We start from the raw sequence: 19,687 nt of genomic DNA, 5'->3' as shown, positions 1-19,687 counted from the left end.
TGGGGGAGGGGGAGTTCTTTCATTTTGTTACTGTTTTTAACTTTCCCTTTGAGGTTAGAAATGAAATGATAAATGATTAAAAAAGAAAATAAATGCAATGCAACCAGTCAGATATGCTATGTTAAATGGCTCTAACAAGGTGCAGAGGAAATAAGAAATGATAATGTTGTTTAAAATGAGGCTTCAGATTATCTACAAACCTTAAGGACCCATGCCAGCACCATGAATAGTACCCAGTGATTTAACCTACATAATACCCTGGTTAGTAACCTGGAAAAGCTCATGTTGATTCCAAAGATGCCAAAGGGGCTATCCAGTATGGGACAGCAAAGCAGACCTTCTCCTCTTCTGAGATACTTCTGTTTCAAACAGGTGCCTGTATACAGGCAGACTTTATTACCTCAAGTTAGCTTTTGTTTGTATTTGCATATATACTTTTCCCCTTGACAGAAACTTTCCTATCCTCTTGAGCGAAATATTTTTCAGATTCTTGAGGTTATCTGTCTAGTTAGAAACCATCTAAGCATTGTAATATTTGGGATACGACTATTCCTTTCTTTTTCAATTCTTACCTCTAAATCATTAAAAAATAAATGTGTATCAGCAAGATTAAAAATCATTTCTTCCATTCGGAGTCCCAGGGTTACAGCCATGGGGGGATCCTGAAATGAAAATACACAAGGAATGAGGTAAAATTTCAGTAACCACTTATTATTAAGAACATTTTAAGTGCCTATTGTTATGGGAAGTGGGGGTGGGTAGACTGTATGGATTTTTACCTAGGATCCAAAAGATTTCCCAATCATCTAAAAAGCTGCCTTCCAAAAAGTAATCTAAACCATACTAAATATAGGGCTACATCTTTGAATGTATAGGAATTTATACACACATCAAGACAACTTAGAACACATTTCCACATACATCTGTATGTTCCTGAGGAGGAAGAAGGAAGCAAGCTAGTTCACAGAACCCCGTTTATGCATACCCCATGGAAAGTCCTTTGGAGAAATATATTTGGTTGGGCTACTGAAGAATGGAGCAGACTTAAGAGATGGCGGAACACAGTAAAACCACCACTCAATTATTAATTGCATTTTGATCAACAGGCAGTATTTATTTGAATATGCATATAAGTTGGTCTAACCTACATTTGACTAGAGCTTTGACTAGAGAGAGTAGGGTTGAGGATAACTAAAGGAACATTAGTTCAGTAAAAGAAATCTGAGTAGAAAATATATACATTTGAAGTTTAATGAATGTAAAGGAATTAGTAAGGAGGCAAGTGATTGATTCTTGTCTACAGAAACCAAGATATTATCTAGCAGCAATGAGCTGAGAACCAAGACCAAAGCTGGTACTTGATCATGATTATCCAGAGCTGAAAACCTGACAACAGAGGTGTAAGACTTTGACAAGTAGGGAGAGTTTAGGAATAGGGATGGGGAAGTAATTCAGGCACAAATATTGTGCTTGAAATGATGGGAGATTGAAATGATCTTGAAAGAAGAATTGCAATAGGTATACCTCTGGAGATACAGAAACTAGAAAACCTGGAAGGGACAAAGCCTCATAATTTGAGACCAGAATGGGTATTAGCAGGGAGAAGAATATGGTTTTGAATAAAGCTGACAAGTCTAGAAGGATACTGTTGGTTTTGGCTGAGAAGTTATTTTGGAAGACTTTAGAGGGTGATTTGGGTTGAGTGGCTGGGCCAGGAGCCAGACTGTAGGGATTTGAGGAGAGAGAACCAAACTTGTGTTTTCAATGTTCTAAAAAATGGCATTTCAAAAAAACGTATTTAAACTTGGAGAAACTAATGTTAACTTTACTTCAGTTTATGATAAGGATATGCAACCCAACGGGCCAATCTATGTCAGTATATAACCCTGACCTCATTCCACTTAGCAGGAGAAGCCCTTCCTTTTCTCATTCGCACACAGCAACAACGGATTTTCTGCCTATACTCCCTTCCATAATGCTTTAAGGAGGAAACCCTAGAGTAAACATATTTGCAGTGAGTGTCAGTTTCATAGTCCATAGTGATTAAAACCTAGAGAGTAGGAATTGAGTGCTAAGAAAGAAAGAGGTCACTGAGGTGTGCTGAGCCCAGTGAAGACTTGATGTGGGAGAAGATGAAGACAGGGCAGTAACAACACGCTGGATGTCGACACGGTTTTCTAATTGTCTGCATCACTTCCTTAGAGATTTCTGTGGATTTCATAGTCAGAGACTCTCTTTCCAAAAACAGATGTCCACTGTTCACATACTTGATGGCATCCTGGTATCCTGTCCTGCAGTCGCTCAGACATGTCTGCTGGATTCGTTTGTCTTGCACTGACAGGATCACTTGGAGCAACACACGCAAAGACCAGATAAATTCCATTTTCTCCAACAAATATTCAAGAACCAAACAGAAACAGGGAGTGCCTCATTTGTGTCTCAGAGGGATCTCATGCTGTTACCTTCAAGTATGAAATTCTTTTTCCTTACTTCTTTTGTTGTTGTTCATGTTTTCATTGCTGTTGAAAGAAAATCCCTGAAGGCTGAATAATTTTGTCTCAAACTCTAGATTTGTCTTTTTCTGTTCAGGAATTCCTATTTCTAGTCTCTGTCTTTCTTTTTTGGGGTGGGGTACTGAGGCTGAGGATGGAAAACTTGTAAATATTCTGTCTAGTCATGGGGCCATGAACAAAAAGTCTATAGAAATATCAGGAAAAATCAAATGTAATTATAGCATGAAAACATATAATTCCATTAGTGACGCTCTCTGCTTTTGAGGAATGTTCACTGATGCAAGACAATAAAACCGAGCTCTACACTACTCCGTTATGTTTCTGATGATTACTGCCCTAAAGATATATATTTCAGATGGGGATTCAGAAACGTCCTATTTAAAAGGTTTTCCTTCTGGAGACTTTCCTTCAGTTGGTTGAATTCTCCTATAATGCGCCAAATTTTCTTTTTTAAGTTTTAAATAAAATTACTGAATTTCTTATATTCATGTCTCACATTCTTTGCATTTATAGATCAGATTTACGAGGCTGGGAGAAAACATACTGTTCCTCTTTGATTGTTACTTTCATTGATTCCACGCTTCTGAAGTCCATAACTCTCTATGCTAGCCATGATAGGCAAATCCATGAAGAATGCATTTTGTGTATCTGATAAGCATGCAAATACAATTTTAAAAAATGTATTTTTTTAACATGAATTCTCTAACAAGTAAGTACAACGTATGGTATGATGAAAACTGTATTCGAGTGCTCCACAGGAATGCAAACCCATGGCACTAGAAGGGGTTGTTTGTTGGTTTTTCAGGCAATGGCGATTCCACATCACCCTCTCCTCAGAGCCAGGACTTAGTAAGCATTCTGGCAAAATATCATTTGTTAACCGGGAAAGTTTAGGTTTGAGGTTTGTCAGAGTGTGAATTAGCTGTATTTTACTGAGGTTTCCAGAGAACAAGGCCTGTTGAAAGGGAGGGGTTGCATCAGCCATGCCAAAGGCTTGGCACAGATGGGCTAGGGATAGTCATGTCTAAGCCAAGGAAAACCATGTCTGTAAGAAGTGGTGATCCTGTTTCTAAGAGAATGTTTAGTGAGGGCTTACTTTCAAATACTGAGTTCCCCCTTTTCCCCCAGCAGCTTACTAAGTCACTGGGACAGCTAAATCTAAGCGGGTTACGATACCACATTTTTCTAGCTGAAGAACCCACAGATGTTAAGACTCCAAGAAAGGTGACCAGCAAATTGGTGGAGGTGGCCTTTGTGAGGATCTGTAATGCTGGGTACCCTTTGCTTGGCCAGACTCCTACGAAGGAGCTACCAGAGCCAGCAACCCCATGGTTTTATCAGGCATCTGAGAGTTAAACATACTTCTGGATTGAACCCAAGTTTTATACAGAGATGTTTGCTCATTTTCATGAGATGTTTGTAGAATTATGGGCACCTTATGAATCAAGAGTAACTGCCCTTTTTAAGTTTAACTGTAGTGCGTGTTGAGTTTAGGGTCTGAAATGAAGTGACGGTGAAATCTTGGATGGGGGGGAGTGGGATACTAAGGGCACCAACGGGGTTTTGTGGAAGCTCTGATACATATTATACATATATAACAGTACCAGTAGGTTCCAAGTGTCTACAGCAGAGTTTAACATGGCGCAAACTGAACTTCTGCCAATTTGCTCTGTGTACCGCTCTATTAAAATACTTCCACTATTCCCAAGACATTTTAAGGGAGGGAGGGGGAGACAGAGAGAGAAGGGAAGAGAGAGAGAGAGAGAGAGGGAGGATGAAGAAAATGAATAAGTCTTGGCCATTAAATGTGTGATTCTAAGCCAGATGTTACCAGTTTTTAACCAAGTCAGAATCAAGTACGGCACTTCTCTATATCAAAATACTAACGCCTATTAGCCATGTTAGCACAGAACATAAATAGGAGCCAGACTGTCTGTCTATGGGCCTCTGGCCTGCACTGGGCCATCAGCTGGAATTCCTCCTCTAGAGACACAATGTAAAAATATCTCAGGAGAGGCAGCAGTTACAGATTTTAAAAGAAAGAAGGAACTTTTTTTCCCCGGAAAAAGAACTAAAGCTCTTGGAACAGTTACTCCTTTGGGACCGGAAGCACATTTGTTGACTTGTGGGCACAGACTCAGAGGATGTGCAAATTTATTACAGAAGGAGGAAGACAACAGCATTATGAACTCGGGTAGGAAGAGCTAGTGGGTTTGTGAGAGTACATGAACTCTTCTCATCAGTGATGGGGGGTGAAGCGAAACTCAGTCAGGAATCAGAGGGGCAATTTTACAACTGATGTGTTTCTTTGTGATGGACAGGCAAAGGGCTTCAGGCTTCTTGGGGGAACTGGAGAAGGTCTCAGGAATACCCATTCCATTAGTGTGTAGTCAGTGAGTATCTATGATGTGTTAGACGTGTTCAAATTCTAGGCAGAGAGCAGAGAATCCAATAAGCAAAGTCTTTCCCCTATGGGGTTAATATTATTACCAGATGAGATACCTGATACATAAGTGGACAAAAATCCATGTAAATATATAGTATGTCAGGGAGAGGAAAAAAAATCAGAGTTGACAGATACAGAAGACCATGGGAATAGGTGGTGATGGCTCATTTAAACAAAGTTCAGGGAAGGCCTTTCTCAGGAGGTGACAGTTGAGCTAAGAGCCTGAACAGGGTAAGGACACAGCCATGCAGAGAAGAGGGGGCAGAGAACACGTGTAGAGGCAAGAGGGAGTCCATGTGTGTGGACTGGTGTGAGGCATGCGTGACCCCAGTCAGAGAAGGGGAGTGGAGTGAGAACTTAGAGAAAGATGGAGTGCGCAGCTGATTCAGACACACGTGAGAGGCCCCAACAAAATAAGGCAGGCATTTGGCAAGCAGGTCATTCCTCAGACTTGAAGGCACAGGCAGAGAATGAGAGCTACAATGGGAAAATGGGCTCCAGAGGCTTTTCTGGTGATTGGGCCATTATAACATGAAATATGGCCCAAAGAATAATCCAGGAGAGTGGGGGGCCAGGGATGCAGGCAAGAAAAAGGTCATTTCCAGAGTCAGTTTATTGGGTAAGTACAAGGGCCTAGATACAGAACATGGCTGGAGGTGCAAAGCGCAGGCAGAGAACACGGTTATGTTGCGAAGATAAAGGATTTTTTTTTCAGTTTTTCAGTTTGGGTTTTTGTTTGTTTGTGTTTGTTTTTTCTTCTAGTGAAGAGGAGTTTTGTGCAAAATTGAGAAGGAGCTATGGAGGTCTGAGGGGAGAGAAGGTTTGAAATAGTCAGCTGAAGAACGAATGAACTCAAACATGCTGTACCCACTGGGCCCAATCAGCTGTGGAGAAACAGGCAGAGAGTCAGGTGGGGTTTTCTGCAACATGAGTTTGATGCCAAAAGAGCAGGATAAGGACAGTGAGGCTTTATGCGAAAGTGAGGCTGCAGGGACACCCAGGGCCTCAGGGATGATGTCTAATGCAGAGCCTGTCAAACCTGACCACACACGAGAAACCGGAGAGTGTTTAAACATCCCACTGCTTACCCCCCACCCCATACCAGGGACCTCAGATGTTCTGAGGTGGGATCTATGCATCAGTAATTTCAAAGCTCTCCAGTGATTCCAATGTATAAGTAAGACAAAATCGACAGATCAGTGCCTTGCTACTCAGTGTGGTTCACAGACCAGCAGCCTTGACATCACCTGGGAGCTTGTAAGAAAGACGGAATGGCAGACCCTCCCCCAGATCTACCCAAGCAGAACATGCAGGTTAATAAGATCATCAGGTGATTCATAGGTATGTTGATATTTGCAAAGTACTAGTGAAGAGCTCTCATGAAGTTCTGGGACAGTAGGGAACAGCGGAGCTGGTATGACCTTCTGGTTTCCCAAGAGGTAAGCCTCTAGGTTGCTTCCGAAGGACTCTAAGACTTGATCCATCTGATCACTGAGCAGAATCCTGGTTCAGTAGAATTTCTTAGGAATTAGGATTCCCTACTAATAGTTTAAAGTTGTGAGTAAGCATTCACTGCCCCATCTTCACCTCCATAAAGACTACCTGTGGACTTAACTTCAGTGACCAAATGACCCACACAGATACCTGCTGGAGAGCTGGCAAAGGTGGAAAACTAGCTAATTTTTGCTCAGGATTAAGAACATTCATCCCGAATCTAAATGTTCAGTGTAAGCCACATATTTGCAATTAAATAGTAGTCAGTATTAAGTAATCAGAAATCCTGATGGAGGCATCATACAACTTACCATACCGACTTCTGTTTCAATCAGAAGAGAATCCAATGAATACAACTCATCCAAATTTATTAAACTAAGGACAGAACATATATAATTCAAGGGGAATTACAGTAGTAGTAATAAGCTAGACTTACAGTTGCTATGCTGTACCACTGCTAGTGTGGAGACTCCAGATCCATGAGACTTGTTCAATTTTTATTATTTTTTGGCCCTTCTAACCTATCATATGCCATATATATTTTTAAACTTAAAAAACAAAATAACACTATGTTTATACTATAGCTTTGCAACTGGGTGTGAAGGATAGTTTGGGGAGAACAGTCATGGACTAATGAGCTAGAAAACCCAAGACTGAGAGAGGAGAGATGGGACAGAGACCAGTGAACACACCTACTGGGTTGGCCATGGGACTTGGTGGAGGGGGGGAGCATGAGATGAGTGGTACATGAGAGGAAGGCTGTGGAAAAGAGAGGTGAGACATTACCTAGAAAATGGACAGTTGATGATTTAAGGAAATTTAAGGGACATTGATAATCAAATCTGTCCTGTCCGCCTGCTCAAGATGGGAGATGGAACAAGTTTATAACCTGAGATCATAAACAGGGACTGAAATTTCAAAGGAGGTCATAGAGGTCTCCTCTAGAAGTTCATGTTTTTAAGAAATGGATTACCACTCACCTTTCTGGTATATTAGCTTCAAGCTAATAAATGTGAGATCCCTTCAAGATCTTTCCCTTTTCTCATCTACTCCCAGCAATAATTTGGTGAGGCTGGGCTTCAATAAAAGTGAGCACGATGTTTGGCTATTTATGGTATCACCTAGAGCCACTCAATCTCTGAAAGGAACAGATACTCAACAGAAAAGGAACACAGAGCTCTGCAAGAGGAGTCCCTATGACAGAGTTTGAGAAACGTTACTGTCTTTGACTTAGCTTTACTCATACATACCTACACACTGTAATTATGTACACACCATTCATGTACACATATGTGCACACAAACACACATATTATGAACAACAACTTAACACCACAACATTTGTGAAGCCTACAAACTCTGCTCTCACTCGTTTGTATGGACCACACACTGTCTTGTCACCCTCTAATTCCCTACAACAGTGAGCCGAGTATCTGACATCTGAGATAAAACAGCAGATATAAACATATGCACATTTCTTTAGGAAACATTTGGTTTTCCCAAAATTCAGTTTCCCAACATTCAGATTTCCTTGAAACCACATAAAGTACGTTAAACTTACTGAATGCTTATTCTGTGGTAGGTAATGTGTCGAATTTTAATGCCTTAGCTCATTTAACCCTCCTAATCACGTGATTAATTTTATCATCCCTCCTTTTTTTTATACAGAAGGTAACTGAGGCTCAGCTAGAATTTAAACTCAGGTCTATTCTCCCTTCAATGCCAGAATGCTTTATTCATTATGCTTAGAGGGGAGGTGACCTGCACTGGTGTTAACGCTGCCACTGGGGTGGCCTCTAGTCCATGGTTCTAACCCTTAATTAATTCTAATCACTTCCTTTTAAACCATATTGCTTTTCCTTAGTTGGCCAGCCCCTAAGTCAGTACTTATCTTCATAACTAACCCAAAACTTAAAATCTAGCTGGTGCCATTTCAGAAATCTTTCTATATAAGCGAGTATACACTTTTAATATAAAAGTAATCAATGGGCTTATGCTGATGGACATCTATTTCTCCAGCGCCGCTCTTACATAAGATGTTGTCTACAACGAGTAAGTAGTTTGGGGAGCTTAAAGTTCAATTTCTCAGTACAAAGTAACTAACCCACTGTTCACTTTTCCTTCAATCTTTTCCCTGACTTGGGCTATCTCCTTAGCTTCCTCACCCATACTATGGAATAACTTTAGAGAATCACGGCTTCACAGCACATGGCATATTAATGCTCCCAAATGGATCAAATCCCTAAAGCACAATTTATTTAGTTCCTTTCATCCCTCCTTCAAAAAAGAGGAATTACTACAACTTATCAAATATAATAATACATATACATAATCAGGGGATAGGAAGAGTCTTCACAAACTCTAACTGATGATGGTTGAGGTGATTCCTCATCTATGTCATGCCCAATTTACAAACTCCTATTCTGGAGTTCTACACGGCTGAAAACTATACGTGCCCACAGGTGCTCTGCTGTAAAGCCCATCATCAGCTTCATAAGCCTCAAGGCTCAAACACCCACAGAGCTCACTTGCCATTATGGTAAACATTCAGAAACTGTTCTGCTTGGGAAAAGAGCATGTTGTGTGGACAACAGAACAGAGTGTAAGAGTTTTAAGCTTATAGGAAGATTCTTGGAATATTCACAGTATCATTTACTTGTAAGTGGAGCTAGGGTTTTCCAGAAGTTTCTTTTCTAAATTAAAATGAAAAAGTTGGGCACCTGGGTGGCTCAGTTGGTTGAGCGACTGCCTTCAGCTCAGGTCATGATCCCAGAGTCCTAGGATCGGGTCCCACATCAGGCTCCCTGCTCTGTGGGGAGTCTGCTTCTACCTCTGATCTTCTCCCTTCTCATGCTCTCTCTCACTGTCTCTCTCTCAAATAAATAAATAAATAAATAAATGAAAAAGTTTGTTACATAGGGCTATTTATGACTGATGTGGCATCCCTAAATTATTATGTTCCATGCATTTTATTTTTATAGAAACCACGAGACCAAAAGAATGCAGAGATTAAGAGCATGTCAAAGAAATGTGGGTTCTGACTGACCATAGCACTTACGAGCTGTGTGAGATACTACCAACCACACAGGGCGGTGATTAAAGTTATGGAGATAATGCCTTGAACAGGACACTGGGCAAAATGTCAGGCCCATAGCAAGAACTCCAAATGGTGCTTATTTTTTCTCAGTGAGAGAAAGGAAGATAAATAGAGAGGTAAGTAGGCATGGTTCTCAGGACATGACTTTGTATCTCTGGTGCTTATATTTCTGTCTCCCAGCTCATTAAATATCAGGCCACTATGATACCACTTCATACAAACACTGACCTTCTATGGGTCCAGAAATAACTTCCATTAGCCATTTCTCATTTAGGGGAAATAATGTGTATTTTTGTAAGCTTCTCTGGCCTGGGATGTGGATGATAGTTTTCAGAGCAGAGTGCTACTTTTTATACATCTACATTACCTCATTTAAGCCATCCAGTAACCCCAAGTAGGAAACTGATTATACCCATTTTGAGATGAGACAGGCTCAGAGATTAAAAGAGTTGCCTGAGGCACATCCAGGCACAGGATTTCCCTCTACCTTCTAGCTCAGTGCTCCTTCAGCTGGGTAACTGCTTTAAAAACTGTGCTCTGAGCAGCACCCAGGACTCAAGAAACCCTCTTAGGGTGACTGAGAACTGTGGGAAGAGATCGGCTACATGAGGGAGGGAAGTGTGTTATCTCTAGACCCTTAGCATCTCCATTTCACCCAGAGTACCTCCACGCTCGGATGTTTTACATAAAGAGCCTCAGCGTGGCAGAGTAAATGTGCACGAGCGTTCTCGGGCTAGAAGGAAAGAACTGAAAAAATCACTATGTTACACAAAAATGTTAGGCTTTAAAAACGCATGTGGTACAACCAAGACTCACTGAACAAATGAAAACAACTGAAGACATTAACAATTGCACACTGAGGCGAACTTTAAGTAGCATAAGGGTTGTCTTTTCCTTTGGATAGAATGGCCCTGGTCACTTTTGTTATTAGCAAAGTCCTTCTAAATTGTCAACTAGACACCAGAATGACCTCACTTCAAGCAGTCCTCAAGGTCATTACTGAAGACACTAAGGAACTGAGTAATTAAACATGGTTACAAAGGATTCTCAGCTGTTAAAACCTCTCAAGACCTCTAACATGATAATGTGCACTGAATGGCCATAAAATATAAGTAGTCTCTAAGTCTCTTTGGCCATGAGCCTTTCCACAAAGACTATCAACTAACATGTTCCAGAACTCATTTTTTTCAAGAAGAAAACATTGGGGAACTACTCTATTCTAGTGGTTCTTAAACCATGTTTCATCAGCTTTATTGGGTTTTATTCCAAATACAAAATCTCAGGCCCCACTCAGACCTACAGAATCTGAAACTCTGCAGTTGGGATGCAGCATCTGTGTTTCATAAGCCCTGCAGGTTCTGGTGACTCATGTGGGAGTTCGAGAAACACTGTTCCAGTCTAAACTGCTATCGCTTCTTCCTTACTGCATAGCAGCCTGCGAGTCTCCACAGAGCACCCGATTATAAACTATCATGACCCCACTTAGCCAAAACCCCTACAACACACTGCAGCTTGAATAAACCCCAAGTGCCTTATGGGAGATACCCTAGTGGATGTGGCCCCCCACTCACCACTCCATTCTTACCCTGAATTATTCTCTCCCTTCTTTACAAGCTTCCAGAGACACTACTCCTTTATATTCCTGGAACACTGGAAGGCTGTTCCTGGTTCAGGGCCCTCCTGTGCCCTCGGCCCAGAACAGTCCTCCATGCTCTCCCCTTCCCCCCACATCAGCACGGCTAGCTCCTTCTGTAATCCAGGTCTCAGTATCAATGTCACCTCCACGCTCAGTCCCCTGTGACGCTCTACAGGATGCACTTTCACTGTCTTCACAGGGGTTACAACTCTTTGCTCTGATTTTGTTTGCTTGTAAGCTCCATGAGAGCAGGAAACGGGTCTTGCATTAAAAAATAGTTGCTAGATGAATATAGTCTGTCTACAGAGCTCTGTTTCACCATTTTTACTTGTGGTTTGTGGTCAAGTGAAAGCTGCCCGACGCCCTCTTGGCCCCATTGAATGACCTCTGAGCTGCATGTGGTCTCCAGCTTCAAAAGATGGGGACATAACATCCCTTATTTAGCTCTTTCCCAATATGCCAAATAGTAATGTCTTACTGGAGAGAAGACTATGCCAACTTCCTTTTGGACATTAAGAAACTTGTCAAGAATCAAATGACTTTTAGAAAAATGTAAGTAATAATTCAATAAATTGTCATCTTAGTTGTTTTTCATGGATTTCAAGAGGGTGTTTTCATTCTGATTAGAAAAAAAAGGAGCCTAAACAAATTTTTTACTTTAATTTCCTTAAACTGCCCCAAGTAAAACATTATTCAATATGGTAAATTCCAACAGGCTTCTCTCCTGTTAGAATCGTATCAAATACAAGGAATTGTTATGAGACGGGCCAAATGTACCAGCATTAAGCATTTTTGTGACCTTGGTCATGTTTCTCAGCTTCTCATAACCCTGGGTTTCTGCATCCACCGAACTTGGATCACCAGAAGTTACAGCAGAGTAATTAAGAGAATTAAGGGGGATGACATTTGTGAAAGTTTTTTGAATGTTAATTCATGCCAGCTGTTCTGAAAAGCCCTTTAAACATGTTATCCCTTTCATTCTTATTTACTACAGGTACTATTATTTCCATTTTACAGAAATTGAAGCCCAGAGATTAAGGACTTTGCCCGAGGTCACAGAGCGGCAAACACTGGCTCAGCGGCTGGGTTTTCAAAGTGAAGTTTTTCTAACTGAAAGCTTCTTGTCCTTAATCATCATCCCTACTGCTTGTGAAAAGCCAAACACCGGCTCCATCTGCCCCCCAGCAGGTGTTCTACAGATGTCAGTTTACCTTCCCCAGACTATCAACAGTGCCCCTGGTTCCCTTCCCGTGCTAGACCGCCATGAGGCAGTGACATCTGTCTGCCACAATCCATTTCACAAGGTTTATCTCTTGAGGGAAAAGTATTCCAGTCTTCTGAGAGAAGATCATTCAAATCCTTTCAGCCCACAGAGGACTCCCATAATGGCCTACACAGTTCCTCACTGCCTGTCTTTACTCTTTCTAGGCTAGGTCCCATACTGTGCTCATGGCACATTGAAGGTCTATGCTGTGTGATGCGCTGTAACAGAGACGAGACAGGCTCAGGGGTCCGAGTCCAAGGCTCCATGACTCATCTCTGCCATGGACTAGCCTGATGACTCTGCACACATTTTATTCCCTGAGTATGTTTCCTCCGCTAGAGATGGGGAGAAAATCCTGTCTTACAACCGCTGCGACACTTCACGCCTGGCACTCTGCGGGCACTCAGCAACATTAGTTCCCTCCTTCCCCTCACTTTACCCCACTCTTTTAATAAGCTCTCCTGTTTTAGGCATTGACAATGGCTCTTTTGTATTCCAAAAAAGCTTTCTGACAGTACTTTAAGAGAATGGGACTTGTCCGTGAAATGAATGCTGCATGTCCAGGTGGCCATCTGGGGAGGTGACAGGTCCCTTTTGATGATACATCACTGCTGAGGGAAGCATGAGAACTTTGCTATTAAATCACTCTTGGAACCAGTCTGAGTCACTCAAGAAAGCTGACTTGTTATTCAGGTTTTTTATAGTTCACCACCCACGCCCCCTGACTCCTTAACACTTTACTGGTGCCCCTTGTTATCACAAAAGGTCTATGCTCAGTTCTGGGAAGGGTACAACTTTATGGTATTTTTGCCAAAAAGAAAAAAATATATATATATATGACAACCATGCTCCTTATTTATCACCTTGGGTTCAAATGATCTTACTATTTCTAACAATTAAAACCACCATAAAAGGATGAAGTTCTGAAGTGAGGAAACACTCCAAAAATCTAAAGGTAATTCCAAAAGATGACTTCCACCACTGATCTGACACAATGGAAACCACATGGATATTTAGGTATAGCCTCTGATGGAGCCTATTTTGAAGGGAACTTCATTTCGATTCATATGTTCAAGTTAGATTATCTTAAATAGTGAAGTAATATGAAACTTAGCTGTATAAAAATACTGCGGTCAGCTCAAGCAGGATTTATTGTGTATTCCTCATCAGCCAAAACTATTCCAGAAGAAATGCTTTAGATTGTTATCTGGAAAGATTTTAGACTGTATACTCCACCAGTCATTGAATTTTGAATGTGCACCCCAAATTTATGTATGGTTACTTAATTTATATGTTATATGCATATTCTTTATATTATAACAATATGTATGTATTTGTAAAGTAAGTGCATTATGAAACATAAAAAATACAAATTGTAGGACAAAATGTGTGTGTATATGTGTGTATGTGCGCAGGTGTGTACACACATTATCTTTTTTCCTTATCTCTGTGGAGCATCTTGTATATCTGCACATATTCATATATCCTACTTTGGAGACTGTGGTCTTAAATGACAATGACTGTGATAAAAGGGCTAAGGCCCATTTTTTCTAAATAGCTGTTTTTTATGCTTTTTTTTTTTTTTAAAGAGTGTATTTATTTATTTAACAGAGATCACAAGTAGGCAGAACAGCAGGCAGAGAGAGAGGGGGGAAGCAGGCTCCCTGCTAAGCAGAGAGCCAGATGTGGGGCTCCATCCTAGGACTCTGGGAATCATGACCTGAGCTGAAGGCAGAGGCTTTAACCCACTGAGCCAACCAGGCGCCCCAAATTAGCTGTTAAGCAAATCTGTTACCTTCCATATTTGTTTAGTTACGTATATTACTTAAACCAAAAATCAAATACAGGGCATATTCACCAAGAGCACATCCCATGAATATTTCAAGGAGGAAATACTTGAGCGCAACTCATCATTTCTGGTCTAGAAGACAAAACTTAACAAAACTGCTAAACATGGCATGCTGGGCTGTCAGGAGACCCTCGTAAATAATGAAACACTATAAAAACACAAGGAAGGCACTTCTATCAGCGTAATATGTAAAGGAGCCAAGTCAGATGTAACTCTGAATACGGTAATTGAAGGCAGACCAAACATATTCTGAGTTGACTCTAGTCAGATTATGAATCCTACAGAGTCAAAGATTCAGGCAAGAATGGCCTAAACACTGTGGACCTGACAACTGCTTTCCCTGACAAGGAGTTTGGCACTTACACACTGTACACCAACACAGTCATAAGAAGCTAGCTAACCACAAAAAAGATGGCAAGAAAGAAAGGAAGAGGAGTCACCAGACCATCGGTCTCTGAATTTGTGTGTGTGCGGGGCTGTTATCCCCACTTGCTGCTCAAATTCTTATTCGAAGTTATATAAAAAAAAAAAAAATACTTAGTTTCATAAATCCAAAGGATCTCTCAGACAAAAGATTATCTCCTTATTTCAACTGGCATTCAATAGCAACACTTGGTGCAATAAGTGATTTCAAACAATTTCTTAAAATTTCCTTATTAGAGGATAACAGATGATTTTATAATGTTGCAAGTCCATTTTGATTTACCAAATAATTTTTTCTAAAGTGATTATATCATAGTAATAATCTTGCTTTTGAGACAGAAAATTCAAAGGCATTCTGAAAAAGAATTCAATGTCGAATTATTTTGGTAAAATTTGCTGGTTCTCATTAAAGAACAATGAGCCACTGAAAATTAATTACAAACAGATCTGACAGTCTACGATAAAAACACTTAAATGTATTTAAATTGCTCTGGATTTTTTAAAAAAGATTTATTTATTTGAGAGAGAGAGAGAGTGCGAGCACATGAGAGTGTGCGCTGGGGGAGGGGCAGCAGGAGAGAGAGAATTTCAAGCAGACTCCCTGCTGAGCGCAGAGCCCAACACAGGGCTCAATCTCTTGACCCTGGGATCATGACTTGAAATTGCTCTGGATTTTTGAACAAAATAAAATTCCAACAAGGTGCCTTGCAGTAAAATGTCTTGATCTTCTTACCTTGCCATACTTCTGGGCATAAGACCCTGTGAGCAGTGAGTGGAAAACAATGATGGTTTCATCCAAGTCCCAGACAAACACACGCTGAAGAAAAATACAAGTATCAAAGAATTATCAAGTTCTAAAGAAACAGAAATTTCTTAGTTGAAAACATCTGACTTTGTCATTGGGCATAATCTCAATACCATTCTATAGAAAACTACTCTACTCCATTCATTTTTTTCCAAGTTTGCCAGATGTCACTGTGATAAAACCAGAGGGGGAAGAGTGATTAAAAAATAAAGTCATAATAAGCTTAAATATCAGATGTCCTAATTTGAATGTATTCCTCTAAATATTTACTTACAGTTAACACCCCAAAAGACACATCTGAACTTAGGATATAAGTATGCTTAAAAGCTTATTTTAAAATCTCTCACCTCATGGATTCATGAGGTTTTGCAATTTGTGTAAAAATATTTTAAAAAATATTTTTAAAAAATCATTGAGCAATCCCTAGACAGATTTGCAAACTGTAGAACTTTGGGTTAGATTAGGCCTTCAGAGGGATTGTTTAGTTTGCACAGTGTTTAGAAAGATTTCAAATTATTGATCAACATTTCAGGATTAGAAGATTTCACATAAACATCAGGGTTCTGAGCACAGCAGGGAAACAGGAAGATATAACAATGCTCACTGACATTCCACGTGGCAGTGATTTGTGGGCCCTCTTCAACTAGGCCAATCCTCCCTGCTCCCCACATTCTGCTGCTGGCTCCCTGACCCTGTTCACTCATTTCTGTCACCTTCTGGGTTCCTGAAGGCGCTGGAATGTGCTACTGTCCTTCAGGTAAAAGGAGTGATGTTTTACAAAGAGGCACAAAGGCTATCATTTGATTTTATCAAGTCTGGAAACTTGGGTAGGTATTTTTCTTAATTGAAGGATGCGGTTGTGTAAGAAGTAACATAGTATGGTTAAGATAGTTTCCCTGATGTTTTAGAATAAAAATCAGCCTGCTTGGCATGAACATATCTCAAAAGAGCTTTCAACCAGAGGAATGGGATGCATAGAAGTTTTTATACAGATAAAAATGTTACCATGTTATCAAATGATCGGAATTTTTCCCATTTTCAGAAGACAACTTTTCTTTTCCATACAGATTAATTTCACCTTTTTTCAAATTTTATTCACCCATATAAACATTCTTCATTACCATAATACTACCAAACAGAGTGTCTCTCAGAAGATTATCCCACTAACAGTGACTTTATTTTGTAAATTTCTGTTTGTGTCAATTAGGACCAAAAGATGCAATTATCTCAGGCCTGGAATTTATAAAGTTCCATCGTTTTTAAGTTTTTAATTTTGCCATTACAATGGATGAAATCTCAAATTTTAGAGTTATGAAGTCCCTACACGATGAGATCCACTCATTTCATGATACTTCCTTCTTTTTTTTTTTAAGGTTGAAACCTTATGGAACCATAAGGTGTAGAATATCATTCAGTAAAATAAAACATCAGATTCCACTCCTTACGGATAAGTCAGCATACCTCCAGGTCACTGTCAGGAGGCGGGGAGGGATTGTTTTTCCGGCCTCTTCCTCGGGATTTTGACCCAGAACTCCTGCACGTTCTCTCATCAAGATCTTTGATAGGTGTGGAAGGGCTCTGCACGGTATCAAACTCTCCTAGAAACAACATGACGTGTGTCAAGAAAAGCTCTTCATTTTTAGATCAGGTATGAGTCTTTGTTGTGAATTATCTTAACGAATCTTTATATAATAGAAAGCTCCTCCTGACAAAAAAGATTTATCATCCCAAATACACAAAATCCCCATTCAATTAAAAATTTTGCAGGTCACACAAATCCCCCATAGTTTCAATCTACATGATCTATTAAACCTGAATGTGTTTTATACTCTATGTGTCTTCACCTTCCTTGTCTCTACTGTCCCCTATATATCTATCCAGATTTAGCTCTGTTCCCCTCTTTTTTTTTTTAAAGATTTTATTTATTCATTTGATAGAGAGAGATCACAAGTAGATGGAGAGGCAGGCAGAGAGAGAGAGAGGGAAGCAGGCTCTTTGCTGAGCAGAGAGCCCGATGTAGGACTCGATCCCAGGACCCTGAGATCATGACCTGAGCCGAAGGCAGCGGCTTAACCCACTGAGCCACCCAGGTGCCCTGTTCCCCTCTTTTTAGGTCAGAGCTCAAAGGAGGGGATGTCTTCTTCTGGATCAATCCCATCCCTCACCTATAAACTTGACTCCCAACCTCACCCTCTAAGGGAATTGTGCTCCATTAGTTAAACCCTTTCTTAACTTTCTTCCCACCTCTTGCTTTTTTGTGGGCCACAAACAAGTTTAAATGTCCTTTCCTTGACCTTGCATTTTCACTGAGAAGTTATCTGCTTGCTATCTTCCCTTTTTTAAGGGATACTCCTTAAAAGAGTAGTACATTACATGACAGGGTTGTCCAAAAGAAATATAATGTGAGCCACAAACATAACCACATATATAATTTAAAATTTTCTAGAAGCCACAATAAAAAATGTAAAGAAACATGTAGAATTAATTTTACTTGTATATATTAATTGAGCCAATATAAACACAATATTATCATTTCAGCATGTAACCAACATGAAAATTGTCAACAACATGTTTTCATCTCCTTTACATTCTAAGTCTTTGAACTCCTGTGTGTATTTTACACTGATAGCAGACCTCCAACTGTACTAGCCCCGCTACAGGTGCTCAACGGCCACTCATGGCCAATGACGACAGCAGTGGACAGCCCATGTGTCTCCACTTCTGGACATCTTATTTGTCATGATCGCTTCGCCAAAATCCTAATAAAACTACTCTTACTCAAGAGTCCTGTTAACCACCTAACCAACAGATGTAATAAACAGACGCAGTCCTTATCCTTATCCTAGATGCCTGAGCTGTGTTTGATCTTCTTAAACACCACATCCTTAGAGCCATTATTAGGCTTGTGGTCTCCTAGCTCTGGAAGTTCTCTCACCAGGCCTTCTCTGTCTAGGAGACACGCACTCCTTTTCCTCCTCCCACTCCTTGTATGCTAGTATTTAAGAGTTCCAACCCTCCGTCACAGTCTTCCTTATTCAACACCATCTGGACGATCTAACCCTCTCATGGGTTAATCACCTTCTCTTGAGATGACCCATACATAAACCTATACTACCAATGAGGCCGCATCCTACAGAAGATTCAGACTTTGTATCTAACTGACCTCTGCATGTTCCCTAGGTACCTGAATGCCTGACATGTCTATAGCTGGGGGCGGGGTGACTTACAAGGAAAGTGTACTGAGCTGTGGCAAATCTGTGGGAGTGGGTTTGCACAAACCAAAATGACAGTGAGGTCCTCACAAGTAACAAGGGTCAGACGCACTGTAGGACTTGAAGCATTTTACTCAATCTCTCTGAAGCACTTTCTTTGTATATTAAAGCACGGGCAAGAACAGCTGCTTTCTGAATTACTGAGGTAAAAATGATTTATGCTTAATTTGATGTGAATTATATATGTAAACATTTCTAGGAGAGTCTGAGGTAAACTACATTTAAAATTAAATTTAAATTACTACATTTAATTTAAATATAAAGAAATTTAACGATTATGCTTTGTCATAAAATTAAGGAAAAATAATTATGAGGACAGCCAAGTAGTTATTAATCTAAATAAACAAATTTGAACAGGCTAGACAGTATCTAGGTCATATTTCTTCCGAGATGTTCTAAATGAACAGTCATTTTTACATACCTCACTTGTAATTATTTCCAATGGTTATAACATTTTCTTTGGGAAACACTGTGCATGTCAGGACGGCATCAAAAGAAACCACGTGTCTGTGCTTCAAATATCATTTGCTCTTAAAACATTGTTAGCATTGTTCCTATGATAGGTCTCTGCTAGCGACTGTGTTAGAGAGGTCAGTGTAATAAAGGCTTCATAATTTTCAATTGAATATTGATTGTCCCATCTTAGAGTAAATCATGTTTCAGCTTGCACAAGTATTAAATGAGAGCTTTAGGTATTTAAATACATGCCAACTTAAAAAAAAATCACACAAAAATTCTCTATTTTTAGTAATTTTTTTAAACAGAATTTTCATAAGGTTACTATGCCCTCCAAGCCAAATGTTCCCGTTCTGATAAAATGCTGATTCAAATTAAGCCCCATTTATTAAGTAAGCTTATAATTTTTTGGATGGCCTTCCTCAAAAACTTG

The 19,687-nt window shown here is 40.0% G+C and overlaps 1 protein-coding gene across 1 annotated transcript in view; it reads right to left on the bottom strand.

Moving 5' to 3' along the window:
* The window catches only part of EYA4 (EYA transcriptional coactivator and phosphatase 4), a gene marked incomplete at its 5' end in the record, with an annotated part of 67,374 nt that overhangs the window by 18,858 nt on the left and 28,829 nt on the right, over positions 1 to 19,687 (bottom strand). Inside the window, 3 exons of the mRNA XM_059401572.1 lie at positions 573 to 662; positions 15,455 to 15,538; positions 16,988 to 17,124. Of these exons, the coding sequence (XP_059257555.1) occupies positions 573 to 662; positions 15,455 to 15,538; positions 16,988 to 17,124 (311 nt within the window). The remainder of the gene's footprint in view (positions 1 to 572; positions 663 to 15,454; positions 15,539 to 16,987; positions 17,125 to 19,687) is intronic.

Source organism: Mustela nigripes, chromosome 5 (genome assembly GCF_022355385.1).
Source record: "Mustela nigripes isolate SB6536 chromosome 5, MUSNIG.SB6536, whole genome shotgun sequence".
NCBI lineage: Eukaryota > Metazoa > Chordata > Mammalia > Carnivora > Mustelidae > Mustela > Mustela nigripes.
This window is presented reverse-complemented; position numbering and strand designations above follow the sequence as displayed.